A 16,760-nucleotide genomic window follows, 5' to 3' on the forward strand; every position below is an offset into this window, starting at 1 on the left:
AAACAAAGATTATTCAACATAGTTGTTCAGGGAATGGATACAAAAAGCTGTCTCAGCGATTTAACCTGTCAGTTTCCACTGTGAGGAACATAGTAAGGAAATGGAAGAACACAGGGACAGTTCTTGTTAAGGCCAGAAGTGGCAGGCCAAGAAAAACATCAGAAAGGCAGAGAAGAAGAATGCTGAGATCAGTCAAGGACAATCCTCAGACCACCTCCAGAGAGCTGCAGCATCAGCTTGCTGCAGATGGTGTCACTGTGCATCGGTCAACTATACAACGCACTTTGCACAAGGAGAAGCTGTATGGGAGAGTGATGCGAAAGAAGCCGTTTCTGCAAGCACGCCACAAACAGAGTCGGCTGAGGTATGCAAAAGCACATTTGGAGAAGCCAATTTCTTTTTGGAAGAAGGTCCTGTGGACTGATGAATCCAAGATTGAGTTGTTTGGTCATACAAAAAGGCGTTATGCATGGCGGCAAAAAAACACAGCATTCCAAGAAAAACACTTGCTACCCACAGTAAAATTTGGTGGAGGTTCCATCATGCTTTGGGGCTGTGTGGCCAATGCCGGCATCGGGAATCTTGTTAAAGTTGAGGGACGCATGGATTCCACTCAGTATCAGCAGATTCTTGACAATAATGTTCAAGAATCAGTGACAAAGTTGAAGTTACGCAGGGGATGGATCTTTCAGCAAGACAATGATCCAAAACGCCGCCCAAATCTACTCAGGCATTCATGCAGAGGAACAATTACAATGTTCTGGAATGGCCATCCCAGTCCCCAGACCTGAATATCATTGAACATCTGTGGGATCATTTGAAGAGGGCTGTCCATGCTCGGCGACCATCAAACTTAACTGAACTGGAATTGTTTTGTAAAGAGGAATGGTCAAAAATACCTTCATCCAGGATCCAGGAAATCATTAAAAGCTACAGGAAGCGACTAGAGGCTGTTATTTTTGCAAAAGGGGGATCTGCTAAATATTAATGTCACTTTTCTGGTGAGGTGCCCATACTTATGCACCTGTCAAATTTTGTTTGAATGCAGATTGCACATTTTCTGTTAGTACAATAAACCTCATTTCAAGGCAGAAACATTACTATGTCCAACAGTTCTTACATATATCAAAATGAAATAGCTGTTGCAAAAACACCAATTTTTATAAAACATTAAGCTTAAGATTAATAGGGGTGCCCAAACTTTTTCATATAACTGTATATATAAGAGCAAAAGATGTAAAATAATAAGCAATGACAACTAAATGTAAAAATGCTGCAATGCATATCAAAGTTTTGCATATGGCATAATGAATTTGGTACAACTTTAGACCTGCTGAAAACATGCTCTTTTATTTTCCTACATCACCTTATGGCTAGTATACATGTATACCAAAAATGTGCTCTCCATAAATACTGCATGTACAGAATTTAAAGGGAATCTGTCACCAGGTTTGTCCCATATGAGGTAAGGCCAGTACCTCTCAGCCTTGATATACTGTTATGTATATATGACCCCAATCTTGCCTGCAAAACAAGAAAGATACCTTTTATAATACCTACGGGGTGGTTGGATCCGATGGGCGTCGCTGTCTTGGTCTGGTGCCTCCTCTCTTCTTGTGATGCCGTCCTTCCGTGCTTCATGTGGATGAAGTGTTCTACGTTATCCACACAGTGCCCCCAGCATCGCGCTCCTTCACAGGTGTTTTTCTCTTTGCCCTGACGAGGGCAGAGTAAAGTACTACAGTGCGCATGCGCCAGGAAAGGTCAAAGAGCACCGGCACATGCGCACTGTGGTACTTTACTCTGCCCTGGTCAGGGCTGAGAAGTACGCTTGCGCTGAAGCGCAATGCTGGGGACACTGTGTGGAGACATAGGATGCCTCATCCACACGAAGCAAGAAGGACGGCATCGCAAGAAGAGAGGAGGCAATGGATAAAGACAGAGATGCTCATTGGACCTGACCACCCCGTAGGTGACTATTATAAAATGCCTTTTTCTTGTCTTACAGGCCGGATTGGGGGCATATATACAGCATATTAGAATGCTGTATATCAGGGCTGAAAGGTTCTGGCCTTACTATATGGGGCAAACCTGGTGACAGGTTCCCTTTAAAAAATATAAAAGAAAAAAAATGTCAGTTGGCTATTGCTGCATTCTAAAAGGTGCCAAATTTGATGGCAGGAGACAAAGCCAACAGAGGAGCTTTGCTGGAGACAGTTTAGACCTGGTAGGGTATTAGCTTTTATTCTTGCTGTATGCCCTATTGCAAAAATGTTTTCTCTTGTGGGAGACAAAAACACCAGCAATGCTGGAAGGGTCCTTTATAGGGAACCTGTTAGAAATTTTAAATCCCCCTCCACAAAATCATTTATATGATTGTTTAGTGCTCTAAAGAATAAGCCAGTTGATCCCTTTATGACTGAGCCCAAAGTAGTAATCTAGCAATAAGAAATCTTGTTTTGAAGTTGGGTCTAGAAGTGCGCTGGGGCATGATGATGCACTTACAGCTTCTCAACATCATAATGCATTCCATATCTAGCAGCACTCTCTGCTGGCTGATCAGTGGTCGTGTACCAGAACAAATGACTTGTCAATCAGCCATGGTAGAGGGCTGCTAGGTGATGAATACAGTGTGAAGTTGAGAAACTAGAAGTGAATCGTCACAGCCTAGTGCACTTCCAGACACAACTTCAAAACATGATTTCTTGCAGCTTTGGGGTTCATAAAGAGATCAACCGATTTATCTTTTAAAGGACTACATACTCATTTTAATGGTTTGGGAGTGTAACATTTCTAACCGGTTCCCTTTAAAGAAATTATCGGAGGAATAAAGTCGCATTCCGAATTTTTTTGCAATAAACACAGTGACAAAACCCAACTGAACCTATTATAATTTAATGGGGTCTGTCGGTCACCGCTTGCGGCCCTTGTGTGATAGATCCACCATGCCTTGCAGTTTGAGTTTATGTTTGTGTTTAGTATGGTTTACTCTTTATTCTTGGTAACAAAGACTTAGACAGCAGAGACTTACCTACAAATAACTTTTGCTGCAATGTTTTCATATACATTGAGCATCAGAACATGATTTTCTTCTGCCAGCACAGACTTTATATTGTCATCTTCAATTTGGTAAATTGTACTAGATGTTTCCTTGTTGGAGATGCCCAGGACCTGTACAATAAACATGCTATTAGCTTTCAGACCACAACAAATGTATATGAATGTCGAATGCATGCAGTTAGGTCCAGAAATATTTGGACAGTGACCGAATCTTCATGATTTGGGCTCTGCATGCCACTATTATTTATTTAAAATTAAGCAAATGAGAAACGTAGACTTTCAGGTTTAATTAAAGGAGTTGAATAAAAATATCCTGTGAAACATTTAGGAATTGCAACCATTTTTCTGCAAAGCCTCATTATTTCAAGGGCTCAAAAGTAATTGGATAAATTAACTTTACCATAAACAAAATGTTAATTTGTAATACTTTGTAGAGAATCCTTTGCAGGCAATGATTACATGAAGCCTGGAAGCCATGGAGATCACCAAACGCTGGGTTTCCTCCTTTGTAATGATTTGCCAGGCTTTACTGCAGCTGAACTCAGTTGTTGCTTGTTTGTGGATCTTTTTGCCTTAAGTTTTGTCTTAAGCATGTGAAATGCATGATCGATGGGGTTGAGATCTGGTGATTGACTCGGCCATTGCAGAATATTCCACTTCTTTGCCTTAAAAAACTCCTAGGTTGCTTTTGCAGTATCATTTGGGTCATTGTCCATCTGTACTGTGAAGCAACATCCAATCAACCTTCCTGCATTTGGTTGAATCAGAGCAGAAAGCATAGCCCCGTACACTTCAGAATTAATCCGGCTGCTTCTGTCTTCAGTCACATCATCTATAAACACTAGTGACCCAGTGCCATTGGAAGCCATGCATGCCCATGCCATCACACTGCCTCCGTCATGTTTTACAGATGATGTTGTGTGCTTTGGACCAAGCCTTCTCCATACTTTCTTCTTCCCATCATTCTGGTACAGGTTGATCTTAGTTTCATCTGTCTGATGATTGCTTTTTCAGAACTGGGCTGGCTTCTTTAGATGTTTTTTGGCAAAGTCTAATCTGACCTTTCTATTTTTAAGGCTGATTAATGGTTTGCACTTTGTGGTGAACACTTTCTATTTGCTCTCATGAAGTCTTCTCTTTATAGTAGACTTAGATACTGAAACACCTACTTCCTGTAGAGTGTTCGTCTCTTGGGTGGATTTTGTGAAAGGGTTTTTCTTCACCATGGACAGGATTCTGCGATCATTTACGACTGTTGTCTTCCACGGATTTCCAGGCTTTTTTGATTTTCCAAGCTCACCAGTGTGTTCTTTTATTTTGCAGAATGTACCAAACTGTTAATTTGGCCTCTCCTAACATTTCCACTATTTTTCTGATTAACCCCTTACTTACCGGGGACGTATTAGTACGCATATTTGCGATCCCTCCGTTCAGTGAGGGCTGCTGCGCTGAGCCCTCACTGAACGGAGCACATGTCAGCTGATTCTTACAGCTGACATGTGCCCGCAACAGCCGCGGGTGGAATCGCGATCCACCCGCGGCTGTTAACCTGTTAAATGCTGCTGTCAATCTCCGACAGCAGCATTTAACGCGCGCTTCCGGGTAGCGCGTCATAAGCCCCGTCCACCGGCGACCCCGTCACGTGATCGCGGGTCGCCGATGGGTGTGCATGACAACCCAGGGTCTGCAGCAGACACCTGTGGTTGTCATGATCTTGTCGCTATGAGCGCCACCTAGTGGTCGGCGCTCATAGCACAGGACCATTTCTGCTGCATGCAGGGGACCTGCTCGTCCCCTGTATGCAGCAGAGGCGATCGGATAGTTGCTGCTTCTAGTCTCCTATGGAGACTATAGAAGCATGCAAAAAGTAAAAAAAAAAAAGTTTTTAAAAATATAAAAAAAAAATAAAAAAATATAAAAGTTTAAATCACCCCTATTTCGCCCCATTCAAAATAAAATATATAAAAAAAAAAACCACATACACATATTTGGTATCGCCGCGTTCAGAATCACCCGATCTATCAATATAAAAAAAGAATTAATCCGATCGGTAAACGGCGTAACGAGAAAAAAATTCTAAACGCCAGAATTACGTTTTTTGGTCGCCGCAAAATTGCAATAAAATGCAATAATGGGCGATCAAAACATCGGATCTACCCCAAATGTTATCAATAAAAACGTCAGCCCGGCGCGCAAAAAATAAGCCATCAACCAGCCCCAGATCACGAAAAATGGAGACGCTACAGGTCTCGGAAAATGGCGCTATTTTTTTTTTTACCAAATTTTGGAATTTTTTTTCACCACTTAAATATAAAAGAACCTATACATGTTTGGTGTCTATGAACTCGTAATGACCTGTAGAATAAGAAGGGCAGGTCAGTTTTAGCATTCAGTGAACGTGGTAAAAAAAATAAATAAAAAACAACTGTGGTATTGCACTTTTTTTGCAATTTTACCGCACTTGGAATTTTTTTCCCGTTTTCCCGTACAGGATATGGTAAAACTAGTAATGGCGTTGAAAAGCACAACTCGTCCCGCAAAAAATAAGCCCTCATATGGCCATATTGACCAAAAAATAAAAACGCTATGGCTCTGGGAACAAGGGGAGCAAAAACGAAAATGCAAAAACGAAAAATGCTCCGGGGCTTAAGGGGTTAATTTCTTCCTTTTTCAGCCTAATGATGGTCTGTTTCACTTACCATATTGTCAGACTATAAGATGCATGGGACCATAAGACGCACCCCAAATTTAGAGGATGAAAATAGGAAAAAAAAATGTAATGTAAAAATGGGGGTCCGTCTTATAGTCAGAGATCTAAATCTGCCCATGCACCACTGTCATTTTCCTGAAGCCCACTGGCGGGAGGTTAATTTACGCAGCGGGGACTCTGCTCCTGTCTCGCAACGCCGACATTTTCCTGAAGCCCACCACCAGGAGTCCAATGGCTCCTGCCTTGCACAACCGAGAAACCCCCTCCTCCCAGCCCAAGGCCCACAGGATCACCCCACTCCTGCCCGTCAGCTTCCTGCAGCGGCAACCCTGCCTCCTGTGACCCTGCTCCACCGCCGCACCCCCGGTAAGCTACATTTCGACTATTAGACGCACCCCTAGTATCCTCAAAAATTTGGACGATAAAGTGTGTCCTATATTTTGAAAAATATGGTATATTGAGGACTCCAATGACCGTATGTTTTTAAGTTCACAGCAACAGCTTTCAAATGCAAATGTCACACCTGGAATCAGCTCCAGACCTTTTACTTGCTTAATTGAAGATGGATCAACAAGGGAATAGCCCATGCAGCCAATTAAAGAGCTTTTGAGATAATTGTCCAATTACTTTGGGTCCCTTTAAAAAGAGGAAGCTACATATTAAATAGCTGTAATTCCTAAACCCTTACTCCATTCAGGATGTGAATGAATACCTTCAAATTAAAGCTGAGAATCTGCACGTTAAGCCCCTATTGATTGTATAACTGTATCTTGAATATGTTTTGGTAAACAGCTAAAATGCCAAAACTTGTGTCACTGTCCAAATGTTTCTGGACCTAACTGTATCCTGGATGGTTAGGGTTATATGGAAAATATCACAGTGAACCTGGACATCAAAATCTTGCTTGCCAAACTAGCACTTGTTATGCTAGACTGCACAATTTCTTATGGCGGGACTGTTATGTGGGTTTTTTGACCGATTTTGAAATTAGCTTTCACAAAAACCTGGTGACCCTATATTCATGTCGTACAGTAATACATTCACAATATGTTGATATACCTTGTTAGAGTTTGTAAAACCAGTTTTTGAAATCTTGCAGCTATCAAGATCCTTGATTTTGGTCATCTGGTTCTGTTTTCCTCTATAGGTAACTTTACAATTTCCAGAAACATCAACCTGAAAAAAAATCAGAGACATTCAGATGAATAAAAGAGTCCAAATAATTCTGGGTTCTCTATAGAGCTCTGTAAATCTTGGAGGTAGTACATCACCATAATACGGCCATGTGCTCGAGGCTTGAATGTTGATATTGGGGAGTAATGGTAAAGAAAGTATTGACAAGCCCCTTTTACTAATATCTTTCTCCAAGAAAATCTTATGATATCTTGTCATAAAAATGATTTAAATTCTTATTTTACAAGTGGCCATCATCTATCATGGGAAATATGAGAATTTTGATATGTCTCTAGATCTTATGGTTACATAATTCTTAAAAAATTCTCCTGCATCCTACTGCCATTCCTATGGTACATGTTGGGTATGTGTAATGGATAAGAAAGGATTTATGATTACACGGGTTTAATAGTTGATGAACAATCCTACACATTCCATTATTGTTTCCTACCCACCCACCACAAGAATATGATTCTACTCCTCCTCGGCACAGGAGGTGACCTATGCAGGAATCTTAAGTCCAAGGACTTTTATGGCCTGACTAGCTTCCTGCTGGACCACATGCTGCCACTTGTGTTAACTGCCCACATCTTGCAAGTCTATTACCTCAGTGACTGTACCAGGACTGAGCTGGATCTGGAACAAGCTTGCCAAGCCTCTCTTGATATTAACAAGGACTGTGGGTTCATTCTTGTGCAGATACAGTGTTTTTACCTAAGGAAACAAATTAAAGTTTAGTAACCTGACATTTCATTTCCTTGTATTTCGTCAATTTACTTGTTATTATTTGACATGAACAGTCAGTTAATATTTATTAATTTATAGCACCAACATACTTCATAGCGCTGCATTAAAAACTTTCATAAATCATATCAGCTCCTGTCCCAAGTGGGGCTCACAATCTATTTTCCCTGTCTCAGACACATACACACCCAATATGGCCATACCCATAGATGCCAGTTAACCTAAGTGTTGTTTGTAGTGTGCGGGAATACTAGCAGAAATTTATGTACCGTATATTCCGGCGTATAAGACGACCTGGTGTATAAGACGACCCCCCTACTTTCCTGTTAAAATATAGAGTTTAGGATATATTCACCGTATAAGACTACCCCTTTTCCAACGCATACCAAACACCGGTAAAAATTAAAAAAAAACAGATTTGAATTTAACATGGTCCTTTTTTAATTTAAATTCTTATGACATGCAGGTATTTAGCAGGAAAACTGTCACTCATAAACATAAGGCATACAACAACAACATTACTATCATCCATTTTCATCAGCGGCATACACCGGTACCCGACAATTTACAACAGAAAGAATAGAGCTTCACACATAGATTAGATAGATAGAAACATGTCAGTCACATATATAATAAGTACAGTGACATTGTTGCTTACTGTACTTGTCATTTAGTGTAAAGGATTTATTTAAAAAAATAATAGTGTTTTCATGCACCGTCTCTTTAAATAAGCCGGCCGGCAATTCAGCATCTGTATCCGACAATTTAGAATAGAAGGAATAGAGAATCATACATAGATTAGATAGATAGAAACATGTCAGTCACATATATATGAAGTACAGTGACAGTGTTGATTACTGTACTTGTCATTTAGTGTTAAAATAAAGGATTTATTTTAAAAAAAATTGGCGTGGGGTTCCCCTTAATTTTAGTCTCTAGCGGAGGTTAAGCAGACGGCTGGGGCAGATGTTTGAAGCCTGGGAAGGGGGTAATACCCACGGAGCTTCCCAGGCTACTAATATCAGCCCCCAGCTGAATACCTAGCCTTTACTAGCTATTAAAATGGGGGACCCCTCCCAAAAAATGACGTGGAGTCCCCCCTATTTTAATAGCTAGCAAAGGCTAGGCAGACAGCTGGGGGCTGATATTAATAGCCCAGGAAGGGTGCCATGAATATTGGCCCCCTCCCAGGCTAGAAACACCAGCCGTCAGCCGCCCCAGAAATGGCGCATCCATAGGATGTGCCAATTCTGGCACTTAGCCTCGCTCTTCCACGCTGCCCTGGTGCGGTGGCAGGGGGTAATAGGGCTGGGGTTCATGTCAGCGCCAGCAGCCATGAAGCCCAGGTTAGTAATGATAGGCGTCTATAAGACACCCCCATTACTAACCTACAAAGTGTTAAAAAGAAAAAACACACACTACACCAAGAAAAAAATAATTTATTTGAAATAAACCACACCATTTTATTTAATTCTTAGTTTACTAAAAAAAAAATAGTTACCTGTCCACGTTCCTGCGCTGATCTCCCATGCACAGCTGTCACATCTGGAGATGGTGACAGCTGTGCATGGCTGCTGTAAGCTCACGCTGCCGGGAACACGTCCGCTCCCGGCAGTGGGAGCCACTGACTGAGGTCACCGGAGTGCATTCAGTCAGCGCAGCTCCGGAGACCTCCTTTACGGCACTGCTGTACCGTGGGAATTTCTCACGATACAGCAGGGCCGTAAAGCAGCTAACCGGAGCAGCGCTGCCTGAACTCCGGCGAACCCCTTATGCAATGACGGGGCTGCTTTACGGCCCCGTCATTCTAGCGGCGGCAGCGGTTCAGAGCGGTCACATTCTATGTGGCTGCTCTGAACTGGAGATCATCGTGGGACACTCGTGGACTACTACGGAGGGGTAAGGATAAGGTTGTGGTTTATTATTTTATATTTTATTACAGGAGATCGATGGCTTCGGGGAATTCGGTGTCTAGGTGAGTATAGGTGTAGTTTTTTATTTTTTACTTTATTTTAGGTGGCGATCGGCGGGGACAGGTAATGTATGAACTAATTTATTTTAGGTAACCACTGGCCACCAATGAAATGTATTTAAAATTTATTGGGGACACAGTAGGGCAATTTATATAGCAGGATCAGGCTGATGGGAACTACTGCTCCCATCGAGCTGATCCTGCTGGCAGGAATGGACGGGGGACAGACATAGGCCGATGGGAGTAGTAGTGTCACATCGGCCTATGTCTGCCTGCACGCACACACCCGCACAGACACCGCACACACCCGCAGACATCGCACAGACACCGCACACATCGCACAGACACCGCACACACCCCCAGACATCGCACAGACACCGCGCACACCCGCACACATCGCACAGACACATCGCACAGACACCGCGCACACCCGCACACACTCGCAGACATCTCACAGACACCGCACACACCCGCAGACATCGCACAGACACCCCACACACACTCGCAGACACACGCACAGACACCCGCACACACCAATCATGACGGGTCTGGGAGGTGAGGCTGACCTGTGAGACCGTGGGAAAGTTCATGTGAGTTCATGCAATGCAGTGAAGCATGAACTCACATGAACCCTCTGAGGGCACCGCGGCGACTTCAAATGAACAGCTGATCGGCATCACCTGATACCTCAGCTGTTCATTTGAAATAACCGGCGGGAAAGCGCAGCACAGAACGGGAAAGCCGGCGGTGAAGTCTTTTCACTGCCGGCTTCCCCGCCCGGGTCCTTCGCTTCCCGCTCCTTGGTGCTGCGCTCCCCGCCCGGTCCTAACTTACGATCGGGATGGGAGGTGGCGAGGGGAGCGGAGGCTGTGGGGTGGGAGGCTGCGGGGAAGCAGTATGGGGCTGTGTGATTGTTTAAAACTTCCCTGCTCCGGACACAGCGCAGCGCTTCTGTGACAAGTGAAAGCTGTCGGCACAGAAGCCCTGTGCTGTGTCCGGAGCTGGGAAGACACTGCGATGTGTCAGAAAAGTTCGCTAGGTTCTGTCTGTCTCCGCTGCTGGGAATACACTGCGCTGTGTCCCAGGCCTGAGAAGATACAGCGCAGCGATGTGTCAGTTTCAGCACAGAAGCGCTGACTGTCTGGACCTACCGCCGCCGTATTTTAACTCCCTCCACCTTATATTAACTCCCACATGGCAGGGATACGGCCACGGCAGCTTATTAACACCCCCAGAGTATCCCCGCATGTCAATTTCTGAAAGTTCAAAAACATTACCGGCGTATAAGACGACCCCAGACTAGATTTTTCAGTCTTCAAAAGTCGTCTTATACGCCGGAATATACGGTAAATAAATGCAGTGGGGAGTATTTCCTAGAATATACAGGGGTGAGGTGGGAGTAAGGCTGTGTGCACACGATGCGTTTTTAATGCGTTTCCGCAGCGTTTTTGCAGCTGCGGAAACGCATTAAAAACGCATGGTAGAAGGGCAGCAATGTTCCCCAATGATAATCCGCATGTGCTGTGCCCATGCTGCGGATTTTTCCGCAGCGTTTATGCTGCGCTCAAAAATCCGCAGCATGTCCATTAATTTTGCGGAAACGCGGCGTTTTCGCCGCCATTGACTTGCATTAGAACGCGCCAATACCGCAAGACTGCATTTGTACTTGCGTTATTGGCGCGTTCTAATGTGCGGATGGTACCCGGGTGTGGAGAAGATGAGACTCTCCTCCACAACCAGGTACCATAAAAAATCTGTAAAAAACAAGAATAAAATAAAAAATAAATGTATACTTACCTTCTGTTGGCCCACGCACCGCTCCTGCTTGGTTCCCGGCACTTTGCAGTGAGTTGAAGGACCTGCGCTGACGTCAGAGTCATGTGACGGGTCACGTGACGCTGACGTCGGCAGGTCTTTCAATTCACTGTTGCCGGCAAGGGATAACGGAGTGAGTGGGACACCGGGGGGCCATCGGAGGGTAAGTATATATTTATTTTTTTATTTTTACCACTCTCTCGGGTCACACTATATAAATCCATGCTGTTTGCATGGATTTATATAGTGTGACCTAGTTGTCACAAGCACTTTCCAAGTGATGCTAATCGCTTGGAAAGCGCTTGTCAGTCCGCATGCGGAAATGTCAGTGGGTACCGCTTCATTTCCACATGTCCCTGGCAGGAAAACGCATGTACAATCCGCATGCGTTTTTTTCTGCCAGGGAGATGCAGAAACGCTCAGGAAAAAATCCTGAGCATTTCTGCATCGTGTGCACATAGCCTAACGGTTGCTTCTTGCAGAGACCACTAGCTGGTGTAGGGAGACTTGATAGCCAGGCATTGCTCCCTGAAAAATGTATGCAAGTTAGCTCTCCTCTTGGAGGAAGAAAGCCGTCTCTCTAATGCCACCTATTGAAGTCTGTGCCTAAACCTTTATAAAACTCTAAGTGGCATTATAGAGCTAACTTCCTTTCTCCTGGTGGAGAGCTAATTTACATATCTTTTCCCAGGGAGCATTGCTTTGTCTACAAGTCTCACTACACTAACTGACAATCTTGCCTTGGAGAAACCGCATCCTCTCAGAAATCTGCCAAAGACCTCTCACATAGCTAAGTACAGGGTGATTCACTCACTACTTTATCTGTAAAAATTGCTGTAACTTCTAAAAGAGACTGTGGACCGTGCTGAAATTTGTACTGCACATACTTTCGTTCATGAAAAGTGAGATTGTAATGAACCTCAGGGACGAGAAACATCCTCGCACTGTGTGGTCTCGCCAACTTGTTGCCCCACCGGTCGTCTCAACTACGGAGTAGACTTGCTTTACGCCTTTCTGCGCGTCGGTAGTTTGTGTGTGGTGCTTGCATTTCACTTCTGCCGAATTCCTTCTTCATTTGTTAACAATGTACAGATTCAGTTTGGAGGAACGTGTTTTTATTGTGAAAACTTATTGGAAAACTGACTGTTTAAAGAGGTGCCAAAGTGATTTTCTAAAGAAGTATGGAGGTCAAATTTTGCCGTCCAAACCGTGTATTCTGTTATTGGAGAATAAGCTGAAACATACAGAAACATTACTGGATAGGTATGATGGAGATCGCCTGATTTAACACCACTGGATTTTTTCCTTTGGGGTTATTTGAAAGGTCGAGAGTACAGTAACAATGCACAAACATTACAGGCACTCCGAGAGAATGTACATTGAGAAATTCAGGCTATGACTCCAGACGTCCTGAGGAATAAATTTAACAATATGGAGTGGCACGTGCAGGCGTGCTTGAATGCGAACTGTGGACATTTTTCAACACCTGCTTTAAAATTTTTCATGAACCAAGGTATGTACAGTCCAAATTTCAGTATGACAGATAGTCTCTTTCAGAAGTTACAGCATTTTTTCCGGGTAAAGTAGCGAGTGAGTCACCCTGTAGTACCATGCTCTTCGTTTAGAAGGACCAAGAATCTCAAAATAGCTGTCTGTGGATGGACTTTTGCTCCTTTTTGAACACTCTGGTTTGATTGATATTCAATATTCAACATTGACCTAAAGGTAGCTACCTCCAGTAGTTGGCACTAGAGAGACCGTTTTCTTCCTCCTGGAGGAAAAGTCATTTGCATTGCCTAGAACAGGCATGCAAGGAGAACAGCAGACATGTAATGTGCCTGAAAAAGCTTCAGCTTGCTTTTCAGAGATGTCATACACCGCAGCTGCAGTTGCCTCCTGAACGGTAAAGTGAAAACCACACTTATTTAAACACAGTACTAAATAGGTTGTTCACTACTTGGACATCCCCTTCTTAAATGAAACAGTGCCCCTGTTCTATAAAATAAGAACAGCATAAAATCATCTCAGGCACCGACGTTGTTCCAGCAATGTCGACGCTGAGTCTACTGGAGCTCTCATGAATTGTTATGTCACATGAGCATTTCAGCACTGGCAGACACAGACAAAAAAGGGCACCAAGAACAATACACGGGCCCTTTGCAGCCCAAGAGCTCCTAGAAATGCAAAATTGCACCTGCTTTGGAGGTAGTTGTGGCCCCCTTACCTTTTGGGCCCCTGTGCAGCTGCACAGGTTGCGACAATGATATGTCCACCCCTGCATTGCAGCCTATCAGCAGCCATTGATTGGCTGCAGGGCTCACATAACATAACAATTTCACTCAAGCACCCTTAGACACCACTAGAATAGTGCTGGTCCAAGAGGTGAGTATATGCTGTTTTATTTTATATGGCTCACTCTTTAAAGAAGCACTCCCACCAAAATTTGTATCCTCTTAATATATTGCAATCATCATATTATATAGCACTGTGTACTTACAATTTCTCATTTTGCCCTTCTACCCAGTTAATTCTTCTCTTTTCCATTAGGTTTATGACAGCTTATGATTAAAAACTGATTAGCTAAATCCTTCTAAGCTCTATGTAGAAACAGGAGGTCAATTTTGTCTGCACAAGTCATGAGTAGTGTTGTGCATTCCGATACTGAAATATCGGGTATCGGCCGATATTCGCGGTATCGGAATTCCGATACTTTTGCAATATCGTTCACCGGAATCGGAAGTTCCCATAATGCAATTGTAGCACCCCGAGGGCTCGGCTGCTACAGGGGTATTGCACCTCAAACCAGAGGTGTGATATTCCACTCCCGGGTAAGGATGGATTGTGGACCAGGACTCGGTAGGCTGCATGCACCACACACACCCCATTTCCGAGGGACAGCTCAACGGTGCTCCCACTAGACAGAAGTGCAGGCACGACAGCATCTGTCCCTGGCTGGAGTGGGGAGGGGGAGGAAAACCCAGTGATGTAGGAGCAGATAGGGGTGGGTCTCTGGGCAAAGGTAGGAGCCCATTGGTTGTTAGTCACCTGGGCTCACACATAGAGGGAGGTATATAAGGTGGGCACCATCTTAGGACAGGAGTTAGTTCAGTCCGGGGAGTTTGTTCAGAGAGGAGTTCAGCCAGAGAGGGCTGACAGGGAGCTGTGGCTCAGTCTGGGCCCAGCTCCACGAGGCAGGCCTGGAGTGGAGGCCAGAAACAGCAGAGGGAACAGAAACAGAAGAGAAAGGAAACAAGGAACAGTACATTAAGAGAGGCCCAGAGACACGAGAGAAGAAGGAACCCCATAGGCCCAGAAGATTGTGGGTGACGGGTTGGCAGAACAGCGTACCGGATCCCAAATTGGTGGAGGCGACTAATCCTCAGCCAAAGACTGGCGGTCGTGACTATATCTCGGTGCGACCCCTCACTACACCTACCAGGAAGGCACACCACATAGGGTCAGGGACGCAGAGATCAGCGTAAAAAGAGAAGGCCCGAGGCAGCCGTACAAACGTAGAGTCACTGGTGGGGCACGGCCAGAGAAGGGAAGAGAAGGGAGCCCTGTGCCCCGCTCTGGAATTGCCTGGGAGTTGGTCGAGCCCCTTGCCTGGTGGACGCAGCACGGCTTGGGCAGTCACCGCCGGTACCGAGGTGACTAGGACCAGTAAAGAACTGTGAGTAAAGCATTGGAAACTGCAACCACACGTCTCTGTACTTCTTCGCCGCACCAGCACTACCAGTGCTGGGACACTCGAGGACCATCACTCCCATCATCCACACTAACTGCCCTGAGGCTATACTTCTCCCGTGGGGAGTCATCCCATTCTTAGCTGCACACAACACCGGCCTCAGCGGTCTGCCTTGCAGCGGCGGCCCCCACTGACCGCAATCCACGGGTGGCGTAGTCGGACTATTATCTCACTAATAAGACTGCCACTGAATTGACCACCCTGGGCACGGACCGGGTCAGCGCCACGGAGACTACAACCCCCAGCGATCCGGCTCCGGGTATTCCCTGCACAACACAGGCCCAGGGGGCTCGTCAACTTTGGCGTAGTCGGCAGGATCGTTACCAACCCGCCACAAGAGGGTATTGCACGCCTGAAAAGAGACTGTTTTATTGTGTTAAAGATGGCGCCCGCCCCAGAAGAACAAGCACCATAATGTGCGCTCCAAAAGACAACAGGAGGCCACCTCCCATCGTGGGCCAGGTCCCAGAATGGCGCCAAAGAAGGAGCCCGCCCCCACCGGCCATGAATGCGGCTGTGGAAATGTCCATCAGCGTGGGAGGGCTGCCCCTGAAACTAACTGTCACCAAGTTGCCCCAGGACCACCCCCAATGGGGGCGGGAAGTGAAGAAAACTGTGGGGCAGGGCGCGGTCTGGATCAGTCTAGACAGACCGCACTGGGAAATGGAGGAAGCGCCCAGCAGTACCAACACCTTGGTCCGGAGCCTGCTGCAGGCCGCACCGCCATACAGCCTGGTGGAGATCCTGGCGTATTCCCTGCACAACACAAGCCCAGGGGGCGCGTCAACTTGAGCCAGTTTCATTTTATTCAGCCAATGAGGATCCTAAGAAGTGTGGGCACATCCTGTTAGGCATGTAGGCATCTTAACTAATGGCATGGCTGTGATTGGCTGCTGAAATGATGTCATGATGCACTATAAAAGCCGCCGCCGCCATTTTGAGCTCACTCTGCTGTAAATTCAGTTAGGGATAGGACGCTGTTGTTCTGAGGGACAGTTTTAGCTACCTATTTGGTCTATTCTGCTTTACCCAAGCTACTTTATAAATCGCTGTGCCTTGCAGCGCTAGTGCACAGTTCTCTGTGCTGTTCACCGCTTTCTTCAAGGTCTGTGTGTGTGAGTGCAGCTCACCTTGTAGTGTGTGCTTCAACCATGTCTGGTTGTAGTGCACTCAGTGTGTGTCACTGCCTCATACATTGTCCTTTTTTGCCAATTCATAATTTTTCCTGATATCTCCTATTAGTGTGGTGGTTCCATCCGTATTCAGTTAAATTGGTTCCAAACACACTATATAGGAGTAGATAGAGAAATTTTTTTGTCTTGCAGCGCTAGTGCACAGTGCTCTGCATCTGCACTGTTCACCGCTGTCTGCAAGGTCTGTGTGAGTGCAGCTCACCCTGCAGTGTGTACTTCAGCCACGTCTGGTTGTAGTGCACTCAGTGTGTGTCACTGCCTCATACATTGTCCTTTTTTGCCAATTCATAATTTTTCCTGATATCTCCTATTAGTGTGGTGGTTCCATCCGTATTCAGCTACATT

At 45.1% G+C, this 16,760-nt stretch overlaps 1 protein-coding gene across 1 annotated transcript in view; it reads right to left on the reverse strand.

Moving 5' to 3' along the window:
* The window catches only part of MTTP (microsomal triglyceride transfer protein), a 141,813-nt gene that overhangs the window by 55,927 nt on the left and 69,126 nt on the right, over positions 1–16,760 (reverse strand). Inside the window, exons 4-6 of the mRNA XM_073638547.1 lie at positions 7,550–7,657; positions 6,830–6,946; positions 3,032–3,171 (exon numbers count right to left, since the gene is read on the reverse strand). Of these exons, the coding sequence (XP_073494648.1) occupies positions 3,032–3,171; positions 6,830–6,946; positions 7,550–7,657 (365 nt within the window). The remainder of the gene's footprint in view (positions 1–3,031; positions 3,172–6,829; positions 6,947–7,549; positions 7,658–16,760) is intronic.

The sequence above is a fragment of the Phyllobates terribilis genome, unplaced genomic scaffold (genome assembly GCF_046119375.1).
Source record: "Phyllobates terribilis strain yellow unplaced genomic scaffold, ASM4611937v1 Scaffold_1__5_contigs__length_1240528914, whole genome shotgun sequence".
NCBI lineage: Eukaryota > Metazoa > Chordata > Amphibia > Anura > Dendrobatidae > Phyllobates > Phyllobates terribilis.